Source organism: Nicotiana tabacum, chromosome 22 (genome assembly GCF_000715075.1).
Source record: "Nicotiana tabacum cultivar K326 chromosome 22, ASM71507v2, whole genome shotgun sequence".
Taxonomy (NCBI): domain Eukaryota; kingdom Viridiplantae; phylum Streptophyta; class Magnoliopsida; order Solanales; family Solanaceae; genus Nicotiana; species Nicotiana tabacum.
In genome coordinates this window covers 125,773,967-125,788,925 of record NC_134101.1, presented here as the reverse complement: position 1 = coordinate 125,788,925, position 14,959 = coordinate 125,773,967, and the positions used below count along the sequence as shown (strand labels likewise).

Here is a 14,959-nt window from a genome sequence, read left to right as displayed (position 1 = left end):
TGACCCCAAATTAATCCTAGATCATACCCTCACTTACTTTCAAAATGCCTTTAAAACCTCCAAATCCATCACCCATAAAAATGCCATCTTGAAAGTCCCCTCATGTCATACCACTGTTGATTTAACTAGCCTTGATATGCCTATATCAAATATAGAAATTACTAAGGCTATTTTTCCTTTTAGACCTTTTAAAGCACCAGGTCTAGTTGGTATACATCCCTTCTTCTACCAAAAATATTGGCACATTATTAATGACTTTGTTACTAATTATTGTCATAGGGTGTTTGAAACTGAAACTTTGATAATAGGTATAAATAAAACCTTTATGTGCCTCATACCGAAATTTTCTAATGCTAATAATCTCAAAAGTTCCAGACATATTGGTCTATGTAATACTTCTTATAAAATTATTACTAAAAATTGTAGCTAATAGGATCAAACCATTCCTCCTTTACCTCGTTAGTCCTCTTCAATCCAGTTCCATAAAGAACAGAAGAGCTAGTGCCAACGCCATTATTATCCAGGAAATCATGAATAACCTCCATAGGTCAAGATATTTCAACTTCGATATGTTAATTAAAATAGACCTAGAGAAGGCTTTTGATAGACTGGAATGGTCTTTTGTATATAGAACTCTAAGATTTTTCAAATTTACCCAAAAAATGACCAAATTAATTATGCATTATATTAGTACAAGCTCTATGGAGATCCTGGTAAATGGTTCTAAAACAATTTTCTTCAGTCCCAATTGGGGTATACGTCAGGGGATCCTATATCTCCATATGTCTTCATCCCTTGCCCTAAGCTACTATCAAGGCGCATAAACCATCAAGTAGACATTTTAAGGTGGGATCCTACTAAAACAAACCAGAAAGGTCCATCTATCTCTCATGTTATATTCATGAATGATATTACTCTAATGGGAAAGGCTAACCAAAAAACGGTTCAATGCATAAAATCATGCATGGAACTTTTTTTTTCATGAATTTGGGTTTTCCATAAATTACTCAAAACTAAAAGTTATCTTCCCAAAAAAATTGTCACAAGGAAATTACCTCTTACTTCACAAACTTTTTTGGCATAAAGTCTAGTTATGAGTTTGGTAAATATCTTGGCTTCCCAATCCTAAATCACCCTCCAAAACCTATAGATTTTCAATTAGTGTTAGATAAATTGCGTACCCTATAGATGGAGACCCTACAGAGCCCCTAAACTCCCAATTTAGACATGAAAATAGGTCATTCCGGACCTTTTACTCATGGAACAAGAAGACCGATGCCACGCCTCTTGGCTTTGCTTTCATAATTCGACTGGAAGGAAGGGCGACTTTTTGAATTTGTAAGAGTTTTTTAATCAATAGAAGGGAGGGAGAAGGTTTAGAACATCAATTCCTCTCATGAAAAGACTAACTTTCCAGGAAAAGAGATGTTTTACTGTCCCATTGGAAATGTTCTTTCTTAAATATGACTGGAAGGACAACATTGGCCACAAGTACCTTAAGTGTCATTCCTATTCATTCCATGCAATACACATTACTCCCTAATAAAATCCTTAAACAAATAGATAAAATACAAAGAGATTTTATTTTAGGATCCACTAACTCTTCTAGAAAATTACATCTTGTTAATTGGCAAATGGTTACAAGGGAAAAAGATGAGGGTGGTCTTGGTACGCTCAGCCGCATCTAAAAACATGGTCTTGCTAACAAGACTCACCTAAAGACTCTTGCAAAACCCTACTACACCTTGGGCACAACTCATTTCTATAAAGTATGCCCGAAAAAAGTCTACTATTAACACCTCTTTCATTTAGAAGGCTATCCTTATAGGCTGAAAAGTTTGCAACGAAGGTATATTATGACACCCTTGTACAAACTCCAAAATTAATATCTGGTCCTCCAAATGGATTTACAACCCAAACACCCTCAAAAATTTCATATATGGCCCTCCTAGTAAGGATGATCAAAATCTTTCCATTAAAAACCTTATTAAGAAAGATGAGTGGAATATCTCCCCTCCACTATTATGAATAAGATTGCTTCAACACCTTTACCTAGTAAAGCTCTTAATAAAGACATTATCAGTTGGAACCCAAACTCAAATGGTTTATTTTCTACAAATCTTGCTACATGCTTTTAGTTTCTAATAAAACAACAAATATCTCGTTTAGCTGGATTTGAGACCTCCGCTGCCCTAATAAAATCACATTCTTCCTCTAGAAATACATGCATAATCGTATTCCTTATCGAGCCTTATTAGTACATATCGACATTAATATTGATACAAGGTGCACGATCTGCAAGGAGAATGTGGAGGATATCCAATATATCATTCTGCACTACCCAGCTACAAAGCACTTTTGGAACAATATGGGCATTCTGACTCAACCTTTGGATAATAACACTCACTAGCTTATTAGCCTAAAAGAGATTTTCATTCAGAATACTAACCATTCTACAGGTTGGGAGATCATATTTCCTTTCTCCATCTAGAACATTTGAAAACAATAGGAATAACAACAATTTCAACAACCTTGATCTTGACCTTGAGGCCCAAAAATGTTATTCACCAAGCCTGGGAATTTAATTTCTTTACGGAAAAACCCTTTCAAAATTCATAAGATCAAGATTGGGATTAAGTGGGATAAGCCACCACCTGGTACGGTTAAATTAAACATAGATGGTGCCTATTCACAAAACACTATGACAACTGGTCTAGGTGGAGTATTCAGAAATAATAATGGAAACTGGATCATTGGTTTTCATAAATTAGGCCATGCAACATCATCCACGCATGCTGAATTAATGGCTTTACATGAAGGTTTGAGGATTGCAAGAGAGATGAATTTCCTCAAAATGAAAATTGAAACAGACCCTACGGAAATCATCAAGCTCTTATATGAAGACAATCAATATCTTTCTAATATTATTCTTGAATGCAGGTTGTTAATGCACCAGTTGAAGCTCCCAACTCTGAGACATAACTTGAGAGAAGGAAATGAAGTAGCACACCTATTAGCTAAGGAAGTTGTTAAAAACTTCTCCCCTACTAAGTATTTTTATCATGCTTGTCCACCCTTTTTTGTTGAGCCAGAATTAAACAAGAACAAGCGTGGAATATGTAATAGTGCTAAGTTTCTTCCTATTACAATTTGTAATTGTCCAGCCACTCTAGGTAACATGTCACGACCCGACCGGTCGTTTCAAGAGTTATAGCTCTGTTCTCCCTATTTCCTGCTTTTTCTATGCTCTTCAATTGTATTTTAACTTACCAGATTAGTTGGTTCGTCCGGAGTGATTTTAGGGTGAGTTGAGATACTTAGTCTTTTAGGAGAAGGTTTAAGTTGAAAATATTGACCGGATATTAACTTATGTGTAAATAATTTTGGATTTGAATTTTGATGGTTCTGTTAGCTCCATTAGGTGATTTTGGACTTGGGAGCGCGTCCGGAATGTGATTTGGAGGTCCGTAGTGAAATTAGGCTTGAATTGGCGAACGTTGAAATTTTGGTGATTTTTGTCGGCAGTGGAAATTTTGATATCGGGGTTGGATTGGATTTTCGGAAGTTGAAGTAGGTTTGTGGTGTCATTTTTGACTTGTGTGCAAAATTTAAGGTTATTCGGATTTGATTTGATAAGTTTTGTCATTGTTTGTAGAAATTGGACGTTTCGAAGTTTATTAGGCTTGAATCCGTATGTAATTCGTGTTTTTAATGTTTGTTTGAGGTGATTTGATGATTTGAATAAGTTCGTATGATGTTGTGGGATATGTTGATATGTTTGGTTGAGGTCCTGAGGGCCTCAGGTTGATTTCGAGTGATTAACAAACAAGTTTGGAAATTGGAAGATTGCTGAAGTTGAACTCAGCTGTCATAATCGCACCCGCGGATGTCTCATCGTAGGTGCGATCCTGTAGAAGCGAGCAAGACATCACAGATATGAGATTGGAGGAGCTGGGCAGAACGCACAGGTGCGATGAAGTTCTCGTACCTGCGATGGTTGTAGAAGCGAATTATAGGCGCAAGTGCATGTTTGGACCGCAAGTGCGATGGGATTCCGCACCTGCGATGACCGCAGATGCGTTCAACTGATCGTAGAAGCAAAGGCTGGATTTTAAGTGATTTTCCACAAAAGTGGAGCTTGGTCTGCAGATGCGGACCCACAGATATGCAATTTGTACCGCATGTGCGGTTTTGCTGGGCAGAATATATAAATAGAGGACTTCGGGAATTCTTCTCATTTTCACATTTTTGAACACGGGTTTTGGAGATTTTGAAGAGATTTTTGAAGGGGAATTCGAGGTTTATCACTGAGGTATGTTTCTTGAGCCTAACTATCCTTAGCAATGGTGTTTTTCCATAGATTTTCCACTTAATTAGTGAGATTTTGAAGTGAAAATTGGGAGTTAGGGCTTGGGAATTTGGAGGGTGAATTGTGGGGTTTTGGAGGGGCAAATTGTTACAACCCATATTCACATACGTTACTTAATTCCATAAGATAATTGACATAAATCCATTAAGAGATTATATTTAAGATGATAAGAAGTTAATCCTATTGGTCTTCAATTATACAAGGGTGTATAAGGGTGGTTAACAAGTATTAGAAGTTAAATCAAGGATGTTGTAACCTGTATTTTCGGGTAAACCCATAGGTGCTTAATATACTCAAAAGGTGTTGTTTTAAGGTATTTGAATCATATAATATCCTTATCATAAGTCTTGAAGTCAAACGATTTATGAAACAAAAGTCAACAAAAGTTGTCGCAACTTAGGTTCATAATTTTACTTAACCTTTAGGTCAAATATTACTAAGCTTTTCTCCCAATTTACTTGGAATTATGGAATAATATACACACAAAATTAAAGATCTATGAGTCTAGTTTCCAATGCATTAAATCGTTCATCGATACGATCTGGAGTAGAGAAATATTCACGTTTTCGCGAGACTGCGCCAAGCAGCTCTCTATGGGGCCCACATAGGCGATTTAAGACATATGGATATATATAAAAGATGCCTCAACCCATTTCAAGTCATTTTTTCAGTATATTCATATCTTAGTTTCTCTCATAATCCAAGACCCAAACAAAGGATAAACAACACAAATCAAGTGTCGGGAATCCCGTGATGCTCGTAAGTTTCTTGTTCTTCTTGTTGTTGCTCATTTTTGTGTTATTATAGCTCATGTGGGAGGTTGTTTTAAATGGTTTATGTTCTGTAAATACTCCCTCAAGTTTTTAATATCAACTCTAGGTGATTTCATGTCTTATAAATTGATTCTAGTGCCGAAAAACCCTTATTGATTGCTAGTTTCGCTTCCTTGTTCTTGTGGTAACATTGGAGGAATATTTTATGGAAAATTAAGGTCAAATTGGATTTGTTTTTTCTGTTTAAAGATAAGGAACCTCTTACTCTACATGTATTTAAGATTATCCAAGTTGCGGCTAAGTCGTTGAAGCTAGAACTTGTGAAATATATATCGAAAGGCTTGGTAGTAGTGTTGTTGGTTGGTGGACTGTTTTGGGAGGCTCAATATGATTGTTATTGATATTGTTTGGGATGTTGGTGATTTTTTTGACTTGTGGGAAGTCATATAAATAGGGGAGGTGATGTTTGTTTCGTCGTAAAATAGGTTGCGGTCGATACATAATAGTTATGATGCCTAAACGATAACGATAGTATCATTTCTCTTATTGTAAACTAAGGAGTCGTGAAATTTGCATAGCTTGAGGTTGGGCAGTATATACAAGGTATGTGAGGCTATCCCTTTCCTTCTTTTGCACGACTCCGATTGACACAATGTAATGAACGAGCTTCCAAAGATATTCTACTCTTAGAAGCTAGCAGTACTTACATTGTTTCCCTTCTTATGGAGCGATTGATGTTGATGTTGCTTCTCTTATTCTTATGTTATCAATGTTGTTGGTACTTCCTGATTCTTATAAGATTCATAGTGAAGAGTTAGTCTTAATAATGTGTACAGAGGATACCGACCTTACGTCACTCCGAAAGGTTTAGAATGTGATTCCATGAGTCGAGCATGCATTATATATATGTATCTATTTTACTCTACCGAGCCGCGCTATAGTCGGCCGAGTACGACACCTATTGTGCAACCACTGATCAGTTGGGTTTTACCGAGCTCCACGGGGCCGGGTACGATTCTATTGAGCCTTATAATGGCCGGGTACATTTTTACCGAACTTATTACGGCCGAGTACGATATGATGATGATGATGCCCATAGAGGCGTGTGTTTTAAAAGTTTATGTATATATACATATGTATCATGCATTTCATGTCAGTAGCCCTCAGAGGCACCCAAATGTTACAGTTGTATATTCTCTATCCCTGCTTAGATTATTGTTTGTACTTATGGTTACCTTCCTTACAAATTTAGTACTTTATTCATACTGGCGTCTTTTTTATTTGTGGACGTTGCATGTCATGCTGCAGGTCTTGATAGACAGGCAGACGCAGCTCCCACCACAGTAGGCTGCTTAGTTTTGCGGTTATTGGCGAGATCCCTTCTCCGGACTTGCCGTGGGCTTGGCAGGCATTTTTGTTATAGACATCATGGGTATGTCGGGGCCTTGTTCTGGCAATGTTGTAGCACTTATGTTCCTTTAGAGGCTCATAGACAGGTGTCGACTCATTTATAGTGTTACATCTCACGCTTTCGTACGTTAAAGTTTCGTCTTCAGTTAATCGACGTAGACTCAGGGATAATATTATCTTGGGGTTAACGTATTTATGCTATTTATAACAAGCAATACGTAAGTGTCATGAAGGATAAAGGGTACACGAATAAAAAAAATGAGTTTCATTGAAAGTGGCAAATTTGGGATAAAATACGAGTCGAGCGATAATACCCGATAATTATGAACTAGTACCATGCAAGGTACCATATAACTATGGTATTATAATGTAAAAAGTATATTAAAAATGGGTAGTATTTTTAGGTAATTTGAGATAATTCTTAATTACGAGTAATTAGTTAATTATCGGATAATGGGACATTACCTAGTTAATTATTAAAATATGAGATAAAGATTAATCCCCCCCCCCCAAAATGTGGCAAAAGGCCACCAACTAAGAGAATGACTCTTAGTCATTCTAAGTACTAGGTGGCTATCTAAGATTTATTTGAATTTAACAAGTAAAGACTTATTACAAGTCTTATCCCATTTTCATTTGGACAAAAGAGAACCAAAGACGTTCATAAATCCAAAAGCAAGAAACATACATCATTTCCTAGTTCAAATACTACAAGAATAGAAGCTTAATTCCATCCAATTTTATGGTTCCAAATTCAATTCCAACGAAAATTTGTTAGAATCGTAGCAACGTAAAATTTTGCAGTTCTATAAGAGTACGGTTCAATCTTCTCCAAGAGTATTATACGGAGTTTTCCCTGCTCCAGGTACGTTAAGGCTATTCCTCCTTCTTTTTGGCATGACCCGTAGGAAATAAATGAAACGAGCAAATGCACAACTTTCATAAATGACTCTATTCATAGAAATCCTAGGGGTGTCTATATTATTGATTACCCATGTGAATTATTATTATATCTTCTATTCACGGGTCTCAGAAAAATATGTATTTGATAAAGTTTATCTGAAAGGTATATTGATCTTATGACATACCGACAAATCTTATTAATGTATTTCTTATGCATTTCATGCATTTATTATACATGTACATTAACCCATGACCAGATGGCGTTATATACGCATATATTATATGTGTGTGTGTGTATATATATATATATATATATATATAAGATATGGGAAAAGGTTACGACGTTATATACGCACCACCACCTGATCAGTTGGTATAAGTTGATGATATTGCCCACAGTGGCCGGGACGATATGATGGGATGCCCTCAGAGGATTGATGATATTATGTACACCTATACCTATTAATGACATAACATTTATATGCACGTGCATGACATTATAAATGTTTCAGAATTTACAAAATTATTCAGGTTTACAGATGGATTTCTTTATTTCATGTTTCATCTATGTCTTTTACGTACTAACTTTAATACCTTACATACTCAAAACATTTTTCATACTAATGCCCTATTTCACGAGGCCTGCATTTCATGCCCGCAGGTGGAGGTAGGCAAGCTGACGGCCCCCCTTCTTAGGGTCCTTGATCAGCGAGAGCTGGCGTGCTCCACTTGATCCGGAGTTGCTTTTGGTTTTGGTACAATATGCTTGTACATGTATATATGGGTATGATGTGTCTTAGTCCCATCTTTGTACAGTTGTATTTCTATTAGAGGTATGTAGACAGTTATGTCCAGTTGGATAGTATGTGGCCTTGTCGGCTTTCAGTTTTGGGTATATAGTTGTCTATCGCCGCCTTGTTGGCTCGCCCACTATAATCCGCACGTATATGCATATATGTCTTCTGGACAGGTTTTCCCCGTGCATGCTACTCTCGTAATTCAACAAATATTATATATGTTTATATCTTAGTCGCATGCTTAAGGGTGTTCGACAGGTAGGACTCAGGCACTCGTCGCGGCCCATCAGCTTAGGTCGTGACAAAAGTGGTATCAGAGCAGTTTTGTCCTAGGGTTGTCTATAGATCGTGTCTAGTAGAGTCTTGTTTATGAGTTTGTTGTACACCATACTTATAGACAAGAGGCTAGAAGACATATAGGATGTTATCTTCTCTTTTTTATCTCAGATCGTGCGATATAAGAATTCATGTTCCTAATGATATGTTACGTTTTCAGCGATGCCTCCGAAGATTGCAGCCGCCCAAAAGGGAAATTCTGTGGCTGGAGAGACTACTAGTCGAGCGCCACAAGTTACTAGGGCTCGGGGAGAGTCTCAAAGTGAGATTCTATCTCAGACTTCAATACCCTGCACTTTCCAGAAGAGCTCCGAGGGGCACCTACTCCAGGGCCCGTCCCTGTACGTCTAGCTCCTCAGCCAGATGCACTGGGTCAGGAGATGAGAGATGCTATTAATCTATTAACCAATTAGTAGACGCACAGGCTCGGCATCACGAAGTAGGTATTGGTCATACAGATAGGTCTGTTAGTGCGAGGGTTTGTGACTTCATTAATTTAGACCCTCCGTTATTCACTGGGGCAGATCCAAACGAGGACCCTCAAGTATTTATTGATATAATGCAGAGGACGTTAAGGGCAATGAAGGCCACTGTGACTGAGTCAGTTGATCTAGCTTCCTATAGACCCCGAGATGTTGCAGTTAATTGGTACAAGTCTTGGGAATTGTCCAGAGGTGAGGATGCCCCTCCAGTAGTGTGGTAGGAGTTTATAGAAGCTTTTCTTCATCATTATCTGCCACCAGAGATTAGACGGGCTAAAGTTGATAGGTTCTTGACCCTTCGGTAGGGTAACATGAGTGTTCGGGAGTACAGTCTTCAGTTTGATTTGTTGGCTAGGTATGCTTCCACTATTGCATCTAAGCTGAAGGATCGGGTTCACCGGTTCGTGATGGATTAGAGCCTCACTTGCTTAACAATTGTATGTTGGTGTCACTTCAGCCAGACATGGATATTTCTCATATTCAGGCATACGCTCAGGGTTTAGAGGAGCGTAAGCAAAAATAGAGGGCCGATCATGAGCATGATAGGGACCAGAATAAGCGAGTAAGGTCTTCACGTCCTTCCGGTGAGTTTTGAGGTAGTCAGAGACAATAGTTGCCGAGATATCCAGCCCAGCCATCGGCTAGAGCACCCCCTCAGTTTGGCTGTAGGAGATTTGATCGTTCCACATTATTTAGGGTGTGGTCAAAATTCCAGGGCCTCAGGTTCTCAGTATAGGGGTGAGTCAAGTCAGATGAGGCCGCCCTTGCCACGATGTGCTCAGTGTGGTAAGTAGAATGTCGGGCAGTGCCATATGGGATTGGGTATTTGTTATACTTGTGGTTATCCATGCCACGTTATGAGGGATTGTCTGATGAGAGGTGATGCAAGCATAGCTCAACCAGTGGGATTTGAAGTTGGTTTGTCATCATCAGTATGCCCCCCTAGGCAAGGTTCACAAGAATCGACGAGTCGTGGTAGAGGAAGAGGCGGAGCATCTAGCTCAAGCGATCCTCAGAACAACATTTACGCATTGGTAGGATGACAGGATCATGAGTCATCGCCTGATGTTGTTACAGGTATATTATCAGTCTCCTCATATGATGTATATACACTAATTGACCCAGATTCCACCTTATCATATGTTACTCTATTGGTTGCTAGTAAGTTTGGAATAAAACCTGATTTGGTTAAACCTTTTGAGGTGTCTAAACTATTGGGGACTTAGTGATAACTAAGAGAGTATATATGGGTTGTATAATAGTAGTTCATAGTCGTTCTACCGTAGCGGACTTAATCGAGTTAGATGTGGTAGAATTTGATGTTATCATGGGTATGGATTGGTTGGCTTCTTATCATGCCAACATTGATTGTAGATCAAAGATAGTCCGATTTCATTTTCTAGGGGAGCCTGTTTTGGAATGGAAAGGTTATACGGCATCGCCGAGAGGTAGATCTGTTCGAGCCCTTTTTAGATCTGTTCGTAATTGTATTTATCGACTATATATTGGTGTATTCTTGTTCAGAGGCTAAACATGCAGATCATTTGCTTACTATGCTCAGAACTCTACAAAAGCAAAGTTGCATGCAAAATTCTCCAAATGTGAATTCTAGTTGAACTTTGTAGCTTTCCTTGGGCATATCATTTTGGGTGAAGGCATTCGGGTGGATACACAAAAGATTGAGGTAGTAAAGACTTGGCCTAGACCCACAACACCGACGGAGGTTTGTAGATTTCTCGGTTTGGCAGGCTATTACAGAAGATTTGTAGAGGGATTTTCTTCCCTTTCAGCACCTTTGACAAAGTTGACTCAGAAGGGAGCAAAGTTTCAATGGACTGACACTTGTGAATGGAGTTTCCAGGCATTGAAGGACAGATTAAATTCAGCAGCGGTTCTATTGCTCCCAGAAGGGACCAATGGTTACGTTATATATTGTGATGCTTCAAGCATTGGCCTGGGTTGTGTGCTTATGCAGAATGGTAAGGTTGTAGTTTATGCTTCTAGACAACTAAGAAAGCACGAGAAGAATTACTCGACCCATGACTTTGAGTTAGCCATAGTGATTCATGCATTAAAATGTGGATGCAATACTTGTATGGCATTCATGTTTATATCTATACGGATCATAAGAGCCTCTAGTATATCTTCAGGCAAAAGGAATTGAATTTACGTCAAAGAAGATGGTTGGAGCTACTTAAAGACTATGATGTTGATATTTTGTACCATCCAGGGAAGGCGAACGTGGTAGCCAATGTCCTCAGCCATAGATCGATGGGTATCCTATCATATTTATAGCCAGAGAAGAGGGGAATAGCCCATAAGATTCATCAGCTAGCTAGTCTTGGAGTTCGGTTACTAGACTCAGGTGATATTGGAATTACTATTCAGGATACAACAACATCCTCGTTAGTAGCTGAAGTGAAGGAACGCCAATATGAGGATCATGTATTAGTTCATTATAGGGATACCACCTCTCAGAAAGAAAATACACCGTTTGAGATTATAGAAAATGGAGTCCTCATATATCAAGGACGATTATATGTCCTTAATGTTGCAGGGCTGCGTCAACAGGTTACGGGGGAAACTCACTATTCTTGTTATTCTATCCATCCAGGAGCGACAAAGATGTATCATGATATTAGGGAAGTATATTGGTAGGACGGAATAAAAAAGGATATAGCAGAGTTTGGTGCTCAGTGTCCTAGCTATCAACAAGTTAAGATTGAGCATCAGAAAACCAGTGGATTATTGCAGGCTATGAAGATTCCGACTTTGAAATGGGCAGTAATCAATATGGATTTCATCATAGGCTTACCTCGTACCCAGCGTAAGTTTGATTCGATATAGGTGATTATTGATAGGCTTACAAAGTCAGCCCATTTTCTACCCGTTAGGATTACATATTCCGCAGAAGATTATGCAAGGCTTTATATTTAGGAAATAGTACAACTGCATGGTGTTCCTGTATTATCTCCGATAGAGGTGCTCAGTTTACAGCTAATTTTTGGAGGTCCTTCCAAATAGGATTGGGGACTCAGGTAAGTCTTAGTATAATATTTCATCCCCAGATAGACGGATAGGCTGAGCGTACTATTTAGACACATGATGATATGTTACGATCTTGTGTGATAGACTTCTTTCATAGCTGGGATGATCATCTGTTGCTTATTGAATTCGCATATAATAATAGCTACCATTCTAATATTCAGATGGCTCCATATGAAGCTCTTTACGGACAAAAGTATAGGTTGCCTATAGGGTGGTTCGATGTTGGGGAAACTACGTTAGTAGGACCAGAATTGGTACAGCAGGCAATCGAGAAAATTAAGCTTATACAGGAAAGGCTATTAGCAGCTCAAAGCCGTCAAAAGTCTTATGCAGATAATCGACGTCGAGACTTGGAATTTCATGTTGACGATTGGGTATTCCTAAAGGTATCACCGATGAAAGGAGTTATGAGGTTCGGAAAAAAAAGGAAAACTTAGCCCTCGATACATTGGACCATATAGGATCATACGCAAGGTAGGCCAGGTAGCATATGAGTTGGACTTGCCTTCGGACTTGGAGTCTGTACATCCAGTCTTTCATGTGTCTATGCTCTATAAATGTATCAGAGATCCTTCCAGAATCATATCAATTGACGACATTCATGTCACATAGCAGCTATCATTCAAAGAAACTCCCATTGCTATATTAGATAGACAGATTCGGAGATTGAGAATTAAAGATGTAGCTTCGATGAAAGTACTTTGGAGAAGCAACAATGTAGAAGAAATGACTTGGGAGGCCGATGAGGACATGAAGTCTAGATATCCCTACTTATTTCCCCTCCAGAGAAGGGTCTGACTAAGACCTCACAACTTAAGGTACGTGTATGGATTCTTGTGTTAATTATTGTCATTGGTCGTTATTGATAATTGTGGTCCTATGTCACATTGAATTATTGAGTTTCTAGAGGAAAATTTGGGAGTATTATTGTTATAAAGGTGACTCTGCCAAGATTATATAGATCCCGGAGAATTAAACATTCGAGGACGAATGTTTCTAAGGGGAGAAGGATGTTACATCTCACGTTTTCATACGTTAAAGTTTCATCTTCAGTTAATCGACGTAGACTCGGGGATAAGATTATCTTGGGGTTAACGTATTTATGCTATTTATAACAAGCAATAAATAAGTATCATGAAGGATAAAGGGTACATGAATTAAAGAAAACGAGTTTCATTGAAAGTGGCCAATTTGGGATAAAATACAGGTCGAGCGATAATACCTGATAATTATGAACTAGTACCATATAACCACGATAGTATATGTATAAAGTATATTAAAAATGAGTAGTATTTTTAGGTAATTTGAGATAATTCTTAATTATACGAGTAATTGGTTAATTACCGGATAACGGGACATTACCTAATTAATTAATGAATTATGAGATAAGCCTAACACCCCTCCCCCCAAGAAATGTAACGTGGCAGCATTTGCTAGCATGACTCTTAGTCATTCTAAGGACTAGGTGGCCATCTAAGATTTATTTGAATTTAACAAGTAAAGACTTATTACAAGTCTTATCCTATTTTCATTTGGACAAAAGAGAACCAAAGATGTTCATAAACCCAAAATCAAGAAACATACATCATTTCCTAGTTCAAATACTACAAGAACATAAGCTTAATTCCATCCAGTTTTACGGTTCCAAATTCAATTCTAACGAGAATTTGTTAGAATCGTAGCAACGTAAAATTTTGCGGTTCTATAGGAGTACGGTGCAATCTTCTTCAAGAGTATTATACGGAGTTTTCCCTACTCCAGGTATATTAAGGCTATCCCTCCTTTCTTTTTGGCATGATCCATACGAAATAAACGAAACGAGCAAATGCACAACTTTCATAAATGACTCTATTCATAGAAATCCTAGGGGTGTCTATATTCTGGATTCTCTATGTGAATTATTATTATATCTTCTGTTCATGGGTCTTAGAATAATACGCAGTTGAAAAAGTTTATCCAGAGGGAATATCGAGATTATTAAATATTTTTCATGCATTTCATTCATTTATACATGTGCATTGACCTATGGCCAGATGGCATTATATACGCGTATTTATATATATATATATATATATATATATATATGTAAATAGGATATGGGAAAATGTTACGACATTATATACGCACTAGCACCTGATCAGTTGGTATATGTTGATGATATTGCCCACAGTGGCCGAGACGATATGATGGGATGCCCTCAAAGGCTTGATGATATTATGTACATCCATACCTATGCATGACATGACATTTATATTCATGTGCATGACATTATAAATGTTTCAGAATTTACAAATTTATTCAGATTTACAGATGGATTTCTTTATTCCATGTTTCATCTATGTCTTTTACGTACTGACTTTCATGCCTTACATACTCAGTACATTATTGTATTGATGCCCTATTTCACGGGGCCTGCATTTCATGCCCGCAGGTGCAGGTAGGCAAGCTGACGGTCCCCTTTCTTAGGATCCTTGATCAGCGAGAGTTGGCGTGCTCCACTTGATCCAGAGCTGCTTTTGATTTTGGTACAATATGCTTGTACATGTATATATGGGTATGACATGGCTCAATCCAGTCTTTGTACAGTTGTATTTCTATTAGAGGTCTGTAGACAGTTATGTCCAGTTGGATAGTATGTGGCCTTGTCGGCTTTCAGTTTTGGGTATATAGTTGTCTATCGCGGCCTTGTTTGCTCGCCCACTGTAATCCGCACGTATATGCATATATGTCTTATGGATAGGTTTTACTCGTGCATGCTACTGTCATAATTTAGCAAATATTATTCATATTTATATCTTTGTCGCGTGCTTAAAGGTGTTCGACAAGTAGGACTCGGGCACT

General features: G+C 38.1%; 1 protein-coding gene across 1 annotated transcript; it reads left to right on the top strand.

Moving 5' to 3' along the window:
- Positions 1 to 2,557: 2,557 nt before the first annotated feature.
- On the top strand, positions 2,558 to 3,278 carry LOC142176053 (uncharacterized). The gene is made up of 2 exons (XM_075243110.1): positions 2,558 to 3,173; positions 3,274 to 3,278. Exons 1-2 carry the CDS (start codon positions 2,558 to 2,560, stop codon positions 3,276 to 3,278), a joined length of 621 nt encoding a protein of 206 aa, XP_075099211.1.
- Positions 3,279 to 14,959: the final 11,681 nt, after the last annotated feature.

What these genes read in the sequence shown, in the direction of transcription:
- LOC142176053 (XM_075243110.1), top strand. Translation starts at nt 2,558, where the DNA reads ATGTTATTCACCAAGCCTGGGAATTTAATTTCTTTACGGAAAAACCCT.